General features: G+C 37.8%; 1 protein-coding gene across 10 annotated transcripts in view; it reads right to left on the bottom strand.

Moving 5' to 3' along the window:
- The window catches only part of LOC108142351 (protein TANC2), a 60,822-nt gene extending 42,892 nt beyond the window's left edge, over window positions 1-17,930 (bottom strand). For 3 of the 10 annotated variants that reach the window (XM_017266142.2, XM_017266141.2, XM_017266148.2), the window contains exon 1: window positions 17,002-17,930. In XM_017266142.2, coding sequence (XP_017121631.1) covers window positions 17,002-17,929 — 928 coding nt within the window. In that variant the 5' untranslated portion in view covers window position 17,930. Of the gene's footprint in view, window positions 1-10,217; window positions 11,348-17,001 lie in introns of those variants that run through there. The other 7 variants (XM_017266147.2, XM_017266150.2, XM_017266149.2 and 4 more) reach the window with 5 other exon arrangements.
- Between the last annotated feature and the right edge of the window lie 1,244 nt (window positions 17,931-19,174).

The raw sequence follows: 19,174 nt of genomic DNA on the forward strand, positions 1-19,174 counted from the left end.
GACGTTTATGAAATATTGTGTCCACACTCGGTTTCTCGGAATTGATGTTTGAAATATGAATTTAGAATGCCACAGGTAGAACTCCTTTGTTTCTCTCTTAGTTCGCCAATTAACCAAAGGATTTGCCGGCCAAGGAAACTGGTTATGAGATCATATCGTGTTTGCCGGCTAATTATGTTAAATGATTTGGCAAATGAAGCGTTTATATGGCGAGTCTGCCTAATGAACTGTGTCAAGTAAGTCTATAAGGTTTTACAACTTAATAAATTGAGCGTATTTTTCATGCTACAGAACAAAGGGGTTTCATTTAATTGTATTCAAGTGAGATCACATAACTGATAGTAAGTTTTTAAAGTAGTATGATGTGCTTTTTAAAACAACAAAACACTACTGATGATCTAATGGCTTTTTTTACCTTTAGGTTTTGCTTGGCCGTATTTAGTTAACAAATTTACTTACAGATGTGTTTATCAAAGTATTACGTCTAAAAATGTCAGTTCAAATCGAAACTTACCTGAAATAAGAGGAATATACAAAATTAGTTTTGTCGTAAAAAATAATATGGGAGTTAAAAGTTTATTGATAGAACTGATCTCATTATATGTTCATTATGTGGCAGCATCTTCCGTAAAACAAATCCTCTTCATAAAAACTTTTACAAGAATCCGCTTAGTGTTGTTCTTCATGGCAATGCGCTCTTACACATGTACTACAATTCCCAAAACATTTTAATAGCTCATTAAAAGAGCGGCAACAAAAAACAACATAAATTCCGTGAAATTTAAGTAGCACACAGAATCATTAAAAAGCAAACACACATGTGACATCAAAAGTATTATGTCTCAACTTCTTGCGGCACCACAGCGACAGCCAAACAAATTTGTATCTAGCGCGAGTCGATTGGAATTAATTGTTTTGACATTTTACTGGATAACCCCCTGTCACCCCCTATCATCCCCTTTCTTACGAATAAGATGCCAATTTAGGGCTTTGCAAAACACTTGACAGCAATTAAGTGTAAGTGCGACTGACTTAACTGCCCCCCCAATGTCACTTGAGATTTTAGTTTGTCGTTTTGCATTCCATGAGAAATCTTTAAAGGCGCCAGTAGGCGCCAGATCTTGTAATTATATAGGTTTGCATATATGTATATAGTCTCAAGAACATATGCTGCTATTAATCTCAAATTTTCTAAACTGTACACAGTGAAAGAAATTAAATACTTTTATTACCGCAATGGTGCCATCTCAAATGTTTAATTTTTATTTTTATTAAATGCTTGTCATACTAGTATTTCAATGCCACATATTTATTGCAACTTTAATTGCTTTTTAAATTTCACAATAATCAAAAAGTTCAACTCTTGTCTGTGTCATTCGGTCTAAGTAATAAATGTACTACACTGTAATAGCCAATAAAATATATTTTCAAAGCGCTTAAACTTATTATTATTATTGATTCACACATTTGCATTACACTATTTTCAAGTGTCAGGGGTGTCAGTGTCATTAAGATAACGCAGAAACCTTCAGAATAACAATAAATAGATCGAAAACAATCAAAGAATCGTGGTTTTAGCCAATCACGAAGCTAACTACAATGCTTGATTTTAGCTTGTTGTAATAAAAACAAAATCGAAATAACACAGAAAATTAAGCCTGAAAAATGAACCTTTGAATGAATAATCGTAACAAAATGTTGGTCTCAAGCCGACGGGATCGGCAACTCTTCCGCTTTGTAATTAATCAATTTCAGCCTCGCAATGCATACAAAATAAATCGCGCGCATTGTGTGAGAAATCAGCAGCCGTGCTGGGCTGCTTGATTTTATAATAAAAATGTTAAAATTTACGAGACAAAGGCGAAACATTGACGGCGGCAACATGTATCCGACGACTTCGACTCGGGATCGAATCGAAGCGGGGAAACAACAGCTCAAGAGCCCCAACATCCGCAGTGCAGGGAAATTTTGCATTATATGGCCGCTCAAGTTCCTGGGCATGTGTATTGTGTTTATGGACTTTCGTTAAATGTTTGCCAACATTATGAAAGTAGTAGAGGCGGCAGGGAAATGCGAAAAGTGCTGCCAGAAAAGCTGCTGGGAAATGCAAGGTACCGTGGGACAGTTGAGAAACTGAAGATCTTGATTTAAAATTAGTTAGTTAGTTTTTATTGTATGAAAGTGCACTCGAAGTCAAGTTTTTAAGGGTCTATTGCATGTTTTACTTGTGCTTAGTTTATTGAACTATTTCATTTTGATTTTCTTAAGTAAGAATAAGAATAGCAGAAATCCTGCACCAAATTACGAATAGTAAGAAATTTAATCATCTAATTCACTTTTAAATTATAAAAAACAAAACTAATACCCCAAGTCGCTGGTTTTCATAAATCATTTGATTTAAGCGTACATATCAAGTTAAATATAAATGTGTTACTTTACTCACTTTAAACTAAATAAAGTAATTTAAACCTTTAAAAGGAAAACAAGCTTATCGTGATTTAAAAATGCTCTACACATATTCCAAAGTTGAATGTTTGTGAGAACTTGAATATTTGTGACTCACTTTAGGGATGAAACACTCGGGCCAGATCTATTTTGTCTCTAACTTATCTGGCCTTTCCACTGTGCCGCGCTGGGCCAAACAGTTTTCCTACTTAGCCATGGCCCATAATTTATGTTTGGCTGCATTTAACCGCCAGGCAGAGCGCATTTGGTAGTCGTGCCGTTTGGGCCTGGAAATTTGACTGCGGTTACTTCCTTGGCTTCGTATCGCCCATTGAGCATCGCAACGCATAAATCAAACTTTGGTCTCTCGGTGCTTCAGAGGTTTTCCTCGCCAGAAATTGTGGGTATTGAGGAACGTTTGGCGTTGGCTTTGCTTTCGTTATATCGAGTTGCCAGCTTCTTGGAAGTCGGATGGATGGTCCAGAGCCAGGCAAACTGGCCGACAAATTTATGGCCTTTTAATGCTACAAGCTTCTCTCTCCTGGCGTTGACACTGTAGCGGTAAATGTTGATAAATTAATTCGCTGCAATGTTGCAACGTTGCAGGTTCCAGTTGAGTCAGCGAACCCCGAAAAGGGTTCGACAAAAACCTTCCAAAAATGTCAAAATAACGGCAGGGGTTTGCTAAAAACGAGGTTTTTGTTAAGCTACACGTTTAAGAAATTTTGGTAGACACTTTTGGTTTACACAAAAAAAATGTGCTTCCAGGAAATCTTCACATCCATCAAAATCAAAGTTAAACTGCTTTAATCCTCTTTGGGCTTTCAGGTGTCAGATCATTTACTTTGACTGCCAAATTTTTGTAATGAGCTAAGATTAAAGATTACAGATTCACAGAGTTCAAAAAACTTTTCTCGTTCCGCCCTTTTGTTATTGTTTCGGTTTCATCTGCGCGATGAATCTTCTAATTAAAAGAAATGTTTAGTCATTAGGCCGTAATTTCACTTTGGCGAGGTGAAAGTCATAAGAAAAGACTGCAAGAGGAAAGACAGAAAGTAGAGACACTAAATCATCTGAGCGGCAATTAAACAGAGTGAGAAAAAAACTCTTAATAAATTACAGCACTGCGACACGCCCACTTTGTAATATTCAAGAAGATTTCGATGGTCGAAAGGAGGAAACAATAAGTGAATGAATGACAACACTTAAATCCCATATTCATTTGCAAAAAGTTAGTCAGCGAAGGGGTTTCGCTCAAGATAAAATAAAATATTATGACAGCAACAAGCTTAAGTGTAAATGCGGAAAAAAATGTAATTTCCATACGAGTGCACTTATTGATTTTTTGTTTTTTTGTTTATTGCCCACGCGTCTTCAATTTGGCAAGCAACATTTTAAGAAGGTAGATACAAAATTATAAGTTAAGAATTATGTCGCACCAGGTCTGTTAACATGTAGATATTTATTTAGAAAATAACTTCTTTAATGGGTTTTCGTTTTACATATACCATAGCTTATTTTTTAAATACACACAAATAAATTCTCCCATTAAATGTGAGTTGGTAGAAAAAAAAATTCAGAATGTATGAAGAAGTCTTTTTTTTGTATTGTATTAATGTTTTTAAGATACTGATATTTATTTAGAAATGATCTTCCTGAAGATATATTTCTATTTCAAACACAACTTAGCTCTTTTAATGAGCAGAATGTACAAATTTTTTCTACCAATTTAGATTTGGTTTGATTTCTCATTCTCATGGAATTCCGCACGCGAAAAGGGGAAACCTTTGAGATTAGATGTTGTGGTGACATATATACATATATATATCCGTATTTGGAAAGGTTACGCCTTGGTGTGGTTCGCACCTTGCCCGCTGAGGGGCGCACCTGTTGCTCGAACTGCCAAATCGATAAGGTTTTCGGTGGTTTCAGTGCCTTTTTTTTTCTTCGGGCGCCAAGCGAAAAGTCGGTCGGAGTTTTTCAATATTTACAAATAATTAAAAACGGTAATTGGCTTTGCTTGTTGTTGTCGTCGCCTCGCTCGGCGCTAAATAAACAATTGTCGCCGCTATCTGAACGCAAAAAGTTTGCTTGGCAAATTGTCGCGGCGCTCGAAATAAAACAAAAAGAATTAGTATTGAAATAGAGCTGGGTGGAAATAGATGGCTTGGGTTTGTAGTGCAAATATTATAGGTAAATTTGCATTTGTAAACAAAAGTCAACAAATGTTAGCTAAGCGTTTTTTTGCACGTCTCTTTGTACGTTGGTTTCTTTTCAGTCGATCTATCGCATGTTGATCTTAACTTTTATGCAGGGGAGGCTTCGGAGAAAACGTGACTTTTGGCGACTATTCGCTACGAGAGTTTTTAATGGGGAAGATGGGCTAAGTTTAATGGAGATCGCAAGGTCTGATACGGCGATGTGCTAGATGCAAAAATCAGATACTATATTATACTGAAGCTTGGGCCAAGGGGAACTTCCCACCACGTCTAAAACTTATGTCGATCCCAATGAAACTCCTCAATGAGTTGGAATTATTATCCATAAATCAACACAGATGCCGCACTTATTCCTTTCGAACACATTGTCCCCACATGCTTTATCCATTCAAGGTTTTTTTCCCATCGCCAATTAAATTTCATGAATGTAATTGCAAATCCATTGAACAGATCGCCACGAGATATACAATTTCGTATCTCTTCGCTACTTCTTTTTTGCCACTCCATTTGAATTCGGTGGCCATGTCCTCGACTACTTGTTCACGTCTCTTTTTCGAAACATCACAGAAAAAGATACCGACAGACCCAAAGACATCGGCAAACTACTCACGCCTACAACTTCACAACTACTGCCACAATCAGGCGCAAAGTACAGTGTAAATCCACTAAGTGTTGCCATGAGAATAAGATAATTGTTTTTATTAACCTATGTTTCTCAATAACTATAGTTTTAGTGAGGAAAATCTCATTGAAATCACATTTTACTTTATCTAAAACTTGGTATTACTGTGTTAAGCTTGGTAGTTTATATTATAAATTAATGTTGTTAAAATATTGCTTTCTTTACTTATATACTGTACTCAAAACAGAGGAGATATGAATAGGTTTGTAACTTTTTTATCAGTGTGTTTTGGCCGACTCACTCCAACAAAATGTTACGCAGTCAAAGGCAGTGGCATTTGTTGTTGTTCCTTGAATTTTGCAATCCACAAAAAAAATAACCGCCAAACAGCAACCACAGTTAAATGGGCAAATAATTAATTGGTTTTGTGTTATTGTGAAGGATTTTTTCAGCATTTAAGATAAAAGTTTTAGGGGCTTAACCTTAGATTCGCATAAGCGGCGTATTCAAAATTTGTTTTGATTGAAATTTTATGCGATGTTTAATTCGAAAAGCGGCTAAAAACTACTGAATTTTTATTAATTTGCTAATGTTGTGTTTATAGGTGCGAATTCGATTGTTATGAGCGGTATATATGCTGAGTTCGCTGGTGAAGACCAACCGTAATGCGGTTTCCTTGGGAAAAAAGGAGGAGGGAACACTGATGGAAATGAAAGATATGCCCGCAATTATTGATTGCTTCAATTAAGAGCGGCAGGCTTCTTGTTGTGCCCAATTGCGGTCACCGCCATTCGTATAAAATTTTAATGAATAATATTCGCTCGCTAATGGGTGAAAGAGTGCCGAAGTACTTAATCTTAAACAACTGAAGAGAAAAGTTGTGCAAGTTTTGCACTTGCGACAGCGGCAACAGCAACATCAGCGACATCGGCAACATGATGCACATGTTGCTGCTGTGCAGCCAACGGGTCGGACAGAAACTTCTGCAACACGTTTTGCCTGCCAGGCCAAGTTGATTTCAAAATAATGAGTTAATAAACTGCAAGAAGAAAGACCGAAAGAGCGATGGCGAAACAGCTCGAAGGGGAAAGATGATATGCGCCTGCAAAGTGTCAAATAACTCAAAATGTCACAGCAAATGCAAAAACAAATGGAAAGTAATTTTTTTCCCCAGCTGCGGACATGTTTATGTTGTTAGGGAGCAGCCAACTTGGTTCATTGCTCATGGTGAGTAATAAACATTTTTTACCGGCTTATCAATTACAAAATTTAAGAGAAATTTATGAAATTGGGACCTTTTCTGGATGAAAATTAACGTAAACTGATATATAGAAAATTTAAAACAGAGGAGCAGGGACCGAAAATAATCAACTACGACCATATCGTCCAGATTAGGAGTAACTTAAATACTTTTTTCCTACTGCAGGTTGATTATATATTTATTAGCACTCAATGCACCACTTGGGAAATGTAAAAACTGTTTAGCACAGTTATGAAGACTTCAAAAATGGTATATTTATGGGATTGGAAAGACCTATACTTGAACTTAGTTTGGCTTTTTTTGCTGGACTGGTGGTCATTACTCATGCTCATCAGCCCTGCCATTTGGCACAATACTGCAATCTTGGCCAGCTTGGCCGACAGCTAAAGCGCTCATTTAGCTGGGTAACCCGCAGAGCGGCTGCTGTTGCCGCCCCTTCCGCCATCCGCCCATGCTCGTGACCCCCAGGGTTTTTGCATTTCCAACTAATTCCCCGGCAGCTCGTCTATAAATCTCACTCAGAGTGCAGGCTAATGAGGCCCGAGGGTGTGTTTTGGCAGCAAATTAACTCATTGCCACTCACAGCTCGCCGTTCTTCATCTTCCTCGCGGATCTCCCTTTCTAATTTGACCGAGTGCACATGAAAAAAACAGATTCACTACCCATCGATTCCATTGAACTACTACTCGAATTACTAAAACGACTTTTGTCACCAAAATTACGATAAGGGTATGCAATTTTAAATATAAATTGTATATTTTCTCGTTGATAATGTTTTTATAAAATAACGTTACATTTAACCAGCTTTACCGTTTTAAAATCTTTATTTTCTTCTTATTTTAAACAAGAAGTTTCGAATGAAAAATTGTAGTCCCTTATGGCTCTTGATTTTGTATTAAAGTGCATTAAAGTATTAATTCAAAATGTAGATAAAATCTAGTAGTGAATGGCGGAAGTGGCCCGATAAACAATTCCAAAACAATTATATATTCCGTTTAGTGTACTTCTGACATTGAATACTGCCGTCTGCGAATGCAAATGCCCAGCTGGTGGATCTAAAAATATGCAAGAAATATGCTCGGCTGCGCAGACATCGCCTTAATTAGACTTGTTATGACTGGTCAGTTTTGCAATTTGCAATCAAAACTATGCACCCGAGTGCTTCGACGGATCGTCTGGCAGTGTAAATGCAATTGGAAGCGATTTGCGGAGTCTGGTGCCCCACACGCGTCGAGATTCGAATTGGCATCGGTTGCGATGTGGCTGGCTTTGAAGGCTGGTTACCAGATCGAATGAGATCGAATGAGTTATTGGTAAGCAATGCTCTGTGAAGAGTGCCCCGTGAGCCGCATTCTAGTGGCTTTATAAATCATTTTATCGGCTCTAAAGTGTGCAAAGCCGGATTTAAATGAGTTGGGATTTTAAATGCTCTTCACATTCCTTGCAGCTTTTATATCTTCAGTAGACCAAGATTCCCATAAACGGCATTTGTAAACACTAAAATGATTTAGTTTACAAATTTAATATGTTTTACAAGTAGCATTTCTGTATTTGTAATATACTTTTTATTTTCGTTGTCTTAATTAAGGAAAGTTTGAAGTTTCGCAGATCTTTGGAGTAATTAATATTTGTTAAAAATCCTCTTCGCATTCTTGTGGCTTTGAAATCCTTGAAAACTTCAAAAGCTGTCAAAATGAAGAACACAGTTTATCCATTCAATTTCTAAAACTCAAACAAAGTCCTGACCGGTAAACCTTTAAGAAATCCACTCAAACCACAGAACTCTTTCTAATTCAATCGAAAGGCTTCAGTTCAGCCCGGCTCAACTTTAACCTTCAATTTGAAGTCTCCGGCACTGAACAAAGCCGACGAAAAAGAAAAGAAGGCTAACCCAGCAAACACTTGATACACTTCATGGCCCAGGCCAAACAACAAACAAAAACACTGTGTTCCCTATGTATTCGAATCGCTTCTGTTGTTGTCTGCTTGTTAACAAATTTCGAAGTAAAATATTTCTGGGAATTCTTGCAAACACACAGACATACAAAAGCAATGAACCCACTACACAGAAAAAAGTATAAATTATTTTGTAAAAGACAAAAGGATTTTAGATCAAATGTGCCCATCAAATGGTATATTTAATCACGGGCCTTAAGTACTTTGTATTTTTTATATGTGGTTAAAATATAATCCTAATCTTATTATTAAAAAAATCATTTAATTTTTTCAGTGCACTAGCAACCGACAAACAAAGCGCATGTGCCGACATCCCCAAAACTCTACCTCACCTCTCCTTTTCCTTATTTTTGCGCCTCCGCAAAGAAAAGAATCGCAGAAAACGCAAAGAAGAAGCTTTTTGGGATTGCGCAAGCGCAACATAGTAAACAGAATCAGTAGGAATGAGTCGACCTCAGGATACCCTTTAATTAAATGCTTTACAAGAAAATAGATTTAAACCGAAGGGCACCTAATTCCAAATATATACCTGATTATGGACAAAAAATGCGAAACAGAAATTATTGCTTGTTGCTGACAATGGGACACAATTTAACATTAAAAAAAATGTAGCTAATGCCACAAATTATTAGTGATTATGAATGGGATTTTCGTTAATATTTAACAGTAAGTCTTAAATTTATTTCTAAAAAGTTAGAAATGTTTCATTAGCTTAAAACCACTCGTAAAAACACGTTCTTCTAATTGCCATCGAATGTAAGTTGAATTCAATACAACCTGGTATTTCGCAAATACCTCGTAAGACAAAGAAGAGGAAGGAGTCCAGAAAGACTCTGGAATTTTAATGGCATTTCACATGGTTCAAGCTCGCACTTACACTTCCTCCCCCCAACTCACACAGATACCAACCCACACCAACGCAAGCGGGTCGTGTGTGATGATCATCACAAAAGACTTCCATTGTCTCTTCGGGCGTTTTTATGGTCGAGGAAACAAGGGGAGAGCGGCTACATTTTCCACTGCAACCGGCGGCGCGACATGTAAATTAGTGCAAAGTATTTGCATTTTAATGTAAAGACAGAAACAACACCGCAACAGACAACAACAGCAAACTCAATTTGAACAGAAAATTGCAATTAATGCAATTTGCATTGTAAATTGCTGCTAAAAAAGGCAACCCTTTAAAAGTTCGCGACATAAAAGCGACAGTACGGAAAAAGGTAAATGCGATTTGTGAAATTGCAGCCATTCCAATGAAAGAGATGAGATGGTCATAAGATAAAGCTCAAGTGATCAAAGAAGCCGCCTTACTCGAGATTGCACCGAAATATTTTAAGTGCAATGGGCAGAGTCTTACTAATGAAGCATTATTTCATGTGAATTTACTTGAATTTTATATCAACTTTAAATAAATGTATCTTTTAAAATATTTGATTGACCTTACTAACCAGAAATGAAAATGGAAAAAAAATAAAATAAAATTAATTATTATTGATTAACTTAATAATAAGGAATAAGGCTATGTAAAATATTTTAATATTAAAGAAAATATGTTTAACCTTAAATCAATCTTTCAAAATAAAAAACATCTTGTTTTATATAAAAACCATTGAATCTTTTAATGCATAGCGTATTTCCTAAACTTGTTAAACCCCCCCTAAGTATTTAAAACTTTTAATTAACGGGAAATTTAAATGCTTTAATTAAAATGTACCTAAAAAACTGCAGCTATTTCCACTTCCAGATCGACGACCGGTTGTTTTATTGCAGCTCCAATTATTTTCAAAATTTCCTTTATCCTTAGTGTTGTTGGTGCCACCGATCTGGTGGTTGTTGTTGTTAATATTGCTGGTACCTCCGATTATAAAGCTCGTGGTCTGATTGTTGTTGTTGTTGTGGTTGTTGTTCGTATTGTTGTTGGTGCGATTGCCACTCGAAGAGCGGTTGGTTAGTGGGAACATGGCATGTATCTTTTGTAGTTCGCTGGCTGCCTCATGTATGTATCCGTATCTGTATCGGCAATGGTAAAGGTATCCGAATCTGTATTAGTATCTGGATGGATGCAGTTCCAGCTGCGAATCCTTTCAAGTCGATTTTGGCCAGCTTCTTGCACCAAATTCCTCGTTCGTTCTGCCCTTTTTATACACTTTTTATAGCACGTACTTTTGTGGATTTTTCCTTTATGCTTTTTCGTTAAATTCGTTTTCGTAATACATCTACAGAGCCGGCGTTGAACGCTTTACAAAAAACACTTATTTATATTTATCATTTTAATTTTCTTCACACTTAACATTTGTTTTTGGTTCTGTTTAGAGTTGTTGTGCAAAGAGTTTTACATGATTACTAATTGGCTTATATATAACGTATAATTTATTTATTTTTATGTTAAAAAAAAACCTTTATAATCATTATTTAATTTTCTACTTTGTACTGGTTACTACTTGTAAATGGTTATCTTATCTCATTTTGTCTTAGCCAGTGACTCAGTTTGGGACTCTTGGAATTTCGCCATGTAAACAGTAAAAAACTTTGCACATTTTGCAGACGAAACAAAATTCCTAGTCAATGACACACATACACATATAGTCGTATCTATTTATACTCAGGTAAGCATATTACATTTATCCGCACAGTGGTCACATTACGCATACGTCACATGGGAGCGTTGTTTAAATTAGCAATTTTCGCACATTTTCCAAGGAGCTTGGCACGTTTTGCGATTTGAAACCGTATCCAGAGTGGCGGGCCAGAAAATGCCGGCTGATCGATCGCGACTCGAGATGATTTTCCGATCGGAGTCGGCTCTTTTCCGATTCGCATGCGGTACGCTTGCGCGAGCTTTGAAGTCCGTTTCGAAACTGAGCGCAGAAAAGCCAGAAAAGTGCCAGAGCAGCGGAGAGTCGGGCGAGTCTCCACTCTGAGCCAGCTGAGAGCGCAACTCTCCGGAACTCTCCACACACATACCGGTTTTCCAGCACCACTCTGCTCTCTCTCTTTCCCTCTGATACGCGATCTCAGCACGGCGCTCGCCGCTTATCAGTTCCACTATCACTATCACTCTTTTTTCAATTTGCGCCGAGGAAATTCATTCACGCTTCGTTGTAGTTGTATTTGTATTTGTTTTTATTGCCCATTACTTGTAGAGGAAAATAGCATATTGTATCTGAGGATACAGATTGCTACCTATGAACTGCATATTGTGAATCTCAAATTCCTCAAGAGCTACAAATTTTGGTATGCATACATATATATTAATGTTTTATATAATTTATTAATAGTGAGAAAGCTTTTCAACATAAATTTAATTAAATTTTACTAACACAGGTATAAAGCTAATTATAAATCAATTATGCAGTTAAGCTTTATATAAAACTTTACATAAAAATTATTTGGAATTAGAAAGTCATTTAGTTTCCCATATTTATACAACCACAATAAAAGTATAACATATGGTTTCATAAAATACCAGGTATCTTTTAGTTGGTAGCCTGCAATACAACGGTAACACTTGTGAATTTAATATTTGTTCTTCATGGGTTTTGACTGATTGAGGTGCTGACTGCAGGAATTGTCCCTTATCGCGGTGTCAGTCCGAAAAAAGCAAACATAAAAGCATGAATAAGGGTCTAGTGTCTCACTTTTCCTTCACTTCAGGCAAAGAGCCTTCTTTTTCGTCGGCTACCCGATGACGCAAGCGTACGTGCCTCTGGTGCCTCATTAACCCACGAGATACTTTCCGCGCAACAGGGGTTATCTTCAGACAAGCGAAACACTTATTGTGAGGGAACGTGTCAGGATGTTGTACCTTGAACTGGTGTCCGAGATTTTTGAAAATAGCCTCTTAGTAGAATAGCGTACATACATATTTTAAGTATCTACTTAGGCCCTTGATAGTGTTAAAAATCGAACAGCAATCAGGATGAAGTTGTCGGAGGTCTTGAAATTCCGTTTGAGCTACTTAGGATCGATTGTTATTTCTCTTGTAATTTTCTTAAATTTAAATACTTAAAATTAATTGAAAAAAAGCTTTTTCTCATGCACCTGTAAAATTTTTTTATGTGTTTGGAAATTTTAATGTAGTTTCTTTAACTATTAGAAAAAAATTAAAAAAACTGGTAAAAGTTATAGACTCTTTAATCCAAATCAAAAATACAAAATGTAGGTCAAATAACTAAAAATTTTCCATTTCTTCTTATCTTTAATATCGCTGCACCTATTTATAAATATTGTTGCAACGCTCAAAACTTCATCAACGCAATCAAATTCATCATCACCCATTCGGGTAGCTTTCCAGGCCATTAGCAATCGGTTGCGGTTGCCCAAGCCACAAACATTTCGATAAGCGAAAGCCGGACACATTTTCAATTACATTAGAATTAAATGTAGGGGTAAAGAAAAAAGCACGGGGCTCACGTAATAAAATGTTACCGCTGGCAGTTGACAACAGTAATAGTGTGTAATCACCCAAATGTTCCAATGTTGGATTCGATCCCCATAGACCCTGAGTCGAATTCATGTTGAGCCCCCAAATGAGCTAATACCTATGACACAATCTTGATTAATGGGCTTCGATAAGGGATGTTGATAGATGTTGAGCCATCTGGATCAAGTTTTCCTTTAATTTGCTCGAGAAAATCAGTGCTAGGCAAAATCTGAAAATGACGTTTAATTGCAAGCATTTATAAGATAAGAAAGCCATAAATATTCTAGGTGATTAGATTGCAACAATTGTAATTCAAGATAGGGAATTAACAATTTTTGTCGTTTGAAAATGGGGCAGTGTTTATAAGGTAGTTTTTTATAAAAATAATTTGTTATATTTTTTTTTAGAATTTCTGAAACACGTCCTAATTAACGAAGATCATCCATTAAATATACCGACAAGAAGGTTTCCCCATTATCATAGACGTGGCTTTTCATTCCAACAATCCCTTGCTTGCAGCACTTTCATTATCGCAGGCTAAGAAACTAACTACAGAGTTCAACTCATAAATATTTAGAGAGCAATTGCGAATTCAAATTCAAGTGCAACGTCGATTGTGGGAACCGCCGACCCGCGCTTATCGAACACACAAAATGCATTCGCATTCGCCGGTGCGTGCGCCGGAATTTAATGGGGTCCCTATCTGAATCTGCGACTGCGTCGGAGTCCGAGTCCCAGTCCCGAGGTCCATTCCAATAAATAGTTGGTGCGGCCGAGGAGTCCATGCTGTGCCCACGGGCAACAAAGTTGCATTTGCAACTGCGTTCGGGATGGAGTTTCATTTGGAGTCTGCGCCCCGTATTCGTCAGATGCGCATACAGTTCAACTTCTCTACCAAGAACTTTCATTTGGCGAATTTTTCTTATTATAATGAAAGTGAGTGGCACTAAAAAGAATTGTTGGGTTCGATTTCCAATACTTTAATACTCTATATATTATTAATTACTTTTAATTTGCTAAGCTAGGAACTGCTTAGATTATTGTGATCCTTATCTTAACCCTAAAAATCAAAATTGATTTAAAAATTATTAATTTGTTGGTAAAATAATTAGTTACCATTTTTTAAATTTAAATTTTAAGTGTTTTTTTTTTTGTATAATATGAAATTTCTGCCGGAATGCTACAAATCTATCTTTACCCCTTAATAATTTTTGGTTAAAAAAACGATTTTACATTAGAGCTTTATAAATAATTCAGTTAAGTGATTCTCCTATTTTAGGAAAATATGTACTATTTACCTCATTTTAGTAAATCTTCAGAGTTATCTTGGTTTTAAATTAATTCCTCCAAACACAGGAAAACTTTGCTGATAAGCTTCTTGTGATCTGACCAACAATCTGAGCATTAGAACTTTTTTTTTACTTAGATAATTAAAATTGTTAAAATTATAGAAGATCTACTGTAGTTCCCAGCCGGTTTTGAGCCTGTTGTCCATTCATGGCAACTACCGTTTGGGTCTTTTGTTTGAGTTTGTCTTGCGGCCGTCAGTGCGCGTCTATTTGTAGACACAAGCCACCAACAACTTCTCCATTCGCCATCCTCGATCCCCAAAGCCCCCCTTCTTCATTTCTGTGGATCTTTCTATTGGCGGTGTGTGCTTAGGCTCTTATGGAGAAGAGGTATACCTGTTCGTAGACGCGTCTTCCAAGCGCTCTTCGCTTTGGGTCGGCCACCGCGCTCGTTCTGGGCGCAATCTCAAGTGTTTCTTAAAAGTTTTCCAGCGATAAGCCATGTAACTTTATGGCCCATCCAGGCGCATATCGGATGCCTCGGCTGCTGCAGCTTCATCATCATCATCATCCATCCTAGTTCGCCATGGTCGTGTGGTGTGGTTCGCTTTGGTGTGATCATGATGTATATGATTCATGACTTTTCACTTTTCCGCACAAACACACACACGCACAACCCGGCCAGAGCCGCAAAATTGCAGTACAATGGGGTGAAATTAATAATCTTAGAAAATGATTTATAGCCTATTTTGTCAGTATTCTATGTTTTAAATATTTTTTAACTTCGTTCACTAACCTTGAAAACAATTTTTTCAAAATATTTGATTTGGAGATTTTTATATTAATTGAATGATATTAGTTTCATAGCTTTAAAATCTTAAAACCTCCTAAAGTTTTTGTTTCATATTAATAATATTTATTTGTTAGCTACGAATCAGTAATTAATATTTAAACTAAATGAGAAAATAAACAAGAATGTTTAATGTACTTTTTATTTTTGGTACGGCAATTAAGACTATTCCATATTTTCCAACTGCATACTTCAAAATGTGCTAGGCCAGACAATGATGATCTCATGCCGAAATTGGTTAAATACAATTTAATGGCAGCAGTCAGCGAAGCCACCCACAATGCATATATTGACGAGGCTGACACTTAACCCTTAGCATAAATTCTCATCAGCTTTGTGGCTGTTGAGCATGGTGCCATTCGAGTGGCACGTAAATTACTGTGACATTGCACTTTGCAGCATCATTTGGCAATTTGTTGAACACTTTGGTTGCTCCGTGCCGCGCAGTTGGCTGTGCCAGATTATTGATTAGTTTTAAATTAAAATGGAAGTCAACAGCGCGAGCATAAATCTTGGCCAATTTTCTTATTAGAAACTGTCAATGTCAGCGAGTTTTCACCCCGAGGATCTGCTCGATCGCCGCCACGGTCATATGCTAACCAACAAATGGGAGATGGATAAAACGCGGTGAATATATCCATTCGGATGATTTATGACCCGGGCCGGCTTGTTAAACATCTGTGTGAAATGGGCAAAGTCTGGCCACTTGTTTGGCTTTCACTGGCTTTGTTTGCTCTTTTGCCAATCGAATTGTACACACTGAAATTTTATTGCACAAAAAGGGACATTAAATTTTAGACCGTTAAGCTTGTATTGTTAAAAAATAATGGGCAAAAGTTTGAATTAACAAAAGTGTGACTTTTTTTTATGTATGTCTTTAAGGCACTTGATAACTGGAAATTATATACTATATATCTCAAAGGGTTTTGTAAAAAAAATATTTTTTAGTTGTTACATTAAAATATTTAAAAAAAAACCACACATTTCATAAAATTCGCTTTAAATAAAATGTTATATCTTCAGCTGTAGCGGTCTAACGACTACATTTTGCAATTATTCCTCCACAACTAGTTCCAACACAACAAATTTTCTTGGCTCAATAAATTTTAATTTAATTCTTAAAAATAAAAAGAAATTAATTAATTTTTTGACTATTTTCTTTAATAAAAACTATTTTTTATAGACGAACCCATAGGAAACTTTTGAATCTGTCATGTGCTCATGGTACCTAACACTATGATTTTCGTAGTCAAAAATAAATATATTTTATATTTTTCTTGCCAATGTTTTTAAAAGTTTTGAATGAATTAAATGGGTGTTAGAACTGTCTGTTTTTGCATCCCCTGTCTGCAAGTGTATGGAAACTTCCCCACGGTCATTGGAAGTTTGTTAGTTTTTCGGCGTAGGATACTGCTGATGATTTTGTAGTTGGCACTTGGGAGGATTGGGGAAAGGTGGAAGTGGAAGTGGAAGTGCTGGGGGTCAGCCGCCGCCTTGCGGGCTGCCTTTCTAATGGCGAGCAGTGCGAAATGGGTCCGCTGCGAGTGGGTCATTAAAACGGTGCGCCTGTTTGCATGCCTGGTAATGAAGGATTGTAAATGAGTTTAATGCCCTGCCGCATTGATGGATTGCCTTGCCGTACGAAGAAATCAGTGGAGAAATCGACGAAGTGATCAATAAAAAAACCGAGATTTGTTTACAATTTGCAGTTAATAGAGTAGTTTTGGGTTTATAGGCTCCACCTAAAATGTAGGCCATGTGTCTTGATTAACGATTATCTTAAAACTGTGCCGATTAAAAACAATTAAAATCGAACATAATTATACATCGAATGATGTTTAGGAATTTGTCCTGGAAAGTTCAATATTGGTGGGTTTATAAAAATCAATTCTAAACCCATTTTATAAATATTAAATATATTATAAATATAACTCACCACTTTCTGCGGCACTCAGGCACTTGGCGGCCATTTCCTCGTTGAGCTCCTCGGCGGGATTCCCATCGCCGGAGTCCAAAACACAGCTGACACTGGCCGATCCCCAGTCGAGGGCACTCACCCCATCGCTGGACATCATGGATATGTCCATGGGAGGCACTGAGGTTCCTCTCAAGGTGCTGGTCCCACTGATTCCCCCGCTGCCCGAATCTCCGCCGCCCAAGGATGCGTACTTGAGATCCAGCGAGGAGTTCATGGATCCGCCATACAAGGAACTGGTAAGTGAGGCGCAGGTGGAGTCGAAACTCCGATTGCTGGCTCTTCGTTTCTCCGGCGTGGCATAAACGGGCTCCGTTTCCTTTTTGGGCGTAGTGCACTCGGAATAACCCGGTGGGGCAGTCGAAGACATCTCACTGGTCAGGGAACTGTTGAGGGCTCCATAAACGGAGGTCATCATGATGTCGTTGCGGTTGAAGCTCGGCTGCCAAAAGTCCTCATCCACGTTGCCGGAGTCCACCAGATCCGAGGACTCCTCCTCGTCCTCCTGCTCGTGCACCTGCTCCTCGGCCACCAGCTCGTCCAGGTAATCGGCCTCCAAAAGCCGAGACTCATCGATCATGGCAATCGTGTCGTCCAGATTCTCCAGGCCTTCCTCCCCACTTTCCGATTCTTCGTCCTGTTCCTCATTGGCATTCAACTTCTGGAACGTCTCGTCCGCCTGCTGCATCATGTCGTAGGCATGTGGAATGGACGATCCGTGCAGCGAGTCGGAGTCGTTCTCCTCGATGCAGGACAGGTGCCGGGTGCGGAATCCGTACACCACTCCATTGGCCAGCACCTTAGGCGGCGGATTTATGGGAAGTGGAGGCGTCTGTAGCTCCTCCTGACTGCCGTCCATCGGGAGCACAAAGTGCTGCAGAGTGGACATGCTGTAAGGTAAATTTTGTATTGTTTCTTAGCCATTAAATCGATTATATTTCATATACTTTTAAAAAAGTATTATTAGCTTAAGAGTATTAAGAATAAATACAATTTTAGCATTTATAATTTAACAGTTAATAATCTTGGCTTTTAAAGAAAGTTTTTTATATTTTAGGTAATTTACCATTACTTAATTTAACCATTTTTCATGTACTTAATTGTTTTACAAATTCTATTTTGTAGCAATAAAGGTACCAATCAATATTAACACTAATCTGACAAGCAATCTATGTATGAATACCTTAGAAAAGTATTTATGAACGCCTATTTGAGCTCCAAAATGCAATGCTTTCTACAAAACCCTCCCTCCTTGCCGGTACAGTGGCTCCTCCAAAGACCACTGTACCTGGCTAATGCCCCCACATTAAACATAATTTGACATATGTAATTTTAGGGCTGCCTTGACTTTAACGATCCTCCATAAAGGCGCTCTCGAATATATGGGTTTCCAGCGGAAATGAGCTGAGATCAGTTGAGTTCGGTAAAAGATAATAACACGGAGAATAAATTTAACAAATTTTGTTTTAGACTGCCAAAGATTCAAATAAATTGAATATAAATATGAAGTGCATGATGAGGAATATTCAGAAAGCTCAAGAATTTGATATTAATGTGATAAATTGAAGAGATGGAAATGAATGGCTTGGCTGTGTTGGTTCCAAAAAACCTTAAACCCCTTTGGCTATATATTTTTTCACCGTGTAGTCGCATCTTGAGGTGCGAGCTTGTGCCCCCGAGCGATAAGCCCGGATAACTTTAATGCCACTTAATGCCCGGCTAACGGTAGGACGTGAAGTTGTCCCAACATCAATCTACGGCTCCAGCAGTTCCCACATGTGACAAGGAGTGGGGGGAACGGGGGCTAGAGCAACTGCAGACATGCAGGGCTTGGGCACCACGGAGTACACTGATCTGGATATGGAGATGGAGATGGAGACGGAGACGGAAGTGTCCCCCGAGCAATAGACAACAATTTCCCCCCGTTTTTATGGCCACATGCGCATCTCGCTCACATTTGGTGCGCGTGCGTATCTCGTATCTGTCTATCTTTTTGTGTTTAAGTCTAAGGGTGCCCCCTGCAGCGATTTTGCTGACGGCTTCAGCTGCTTCTTCTTCGGTGCAAGGAACTCTCAGTACGGTCAAACGTCCATAAATTGAACTAATACCCTGACACAATGATGACAAAAGAGTG

This window comes from Drosophila elegans, unplaced genomic scaffold (genome assembly GCF_018152505.1).
Source record: "Drosophila elegans isolate 14027-0461.03 unplaced genomic scaffold, ASM1815250v1 contig_208, whole genome shotgun sequence".
NCBI lineage: Eukaryota > Metazoa > Arthropoda > Insecta > Diptera > Drosophilidae > Drosophila > Drosophila elegans.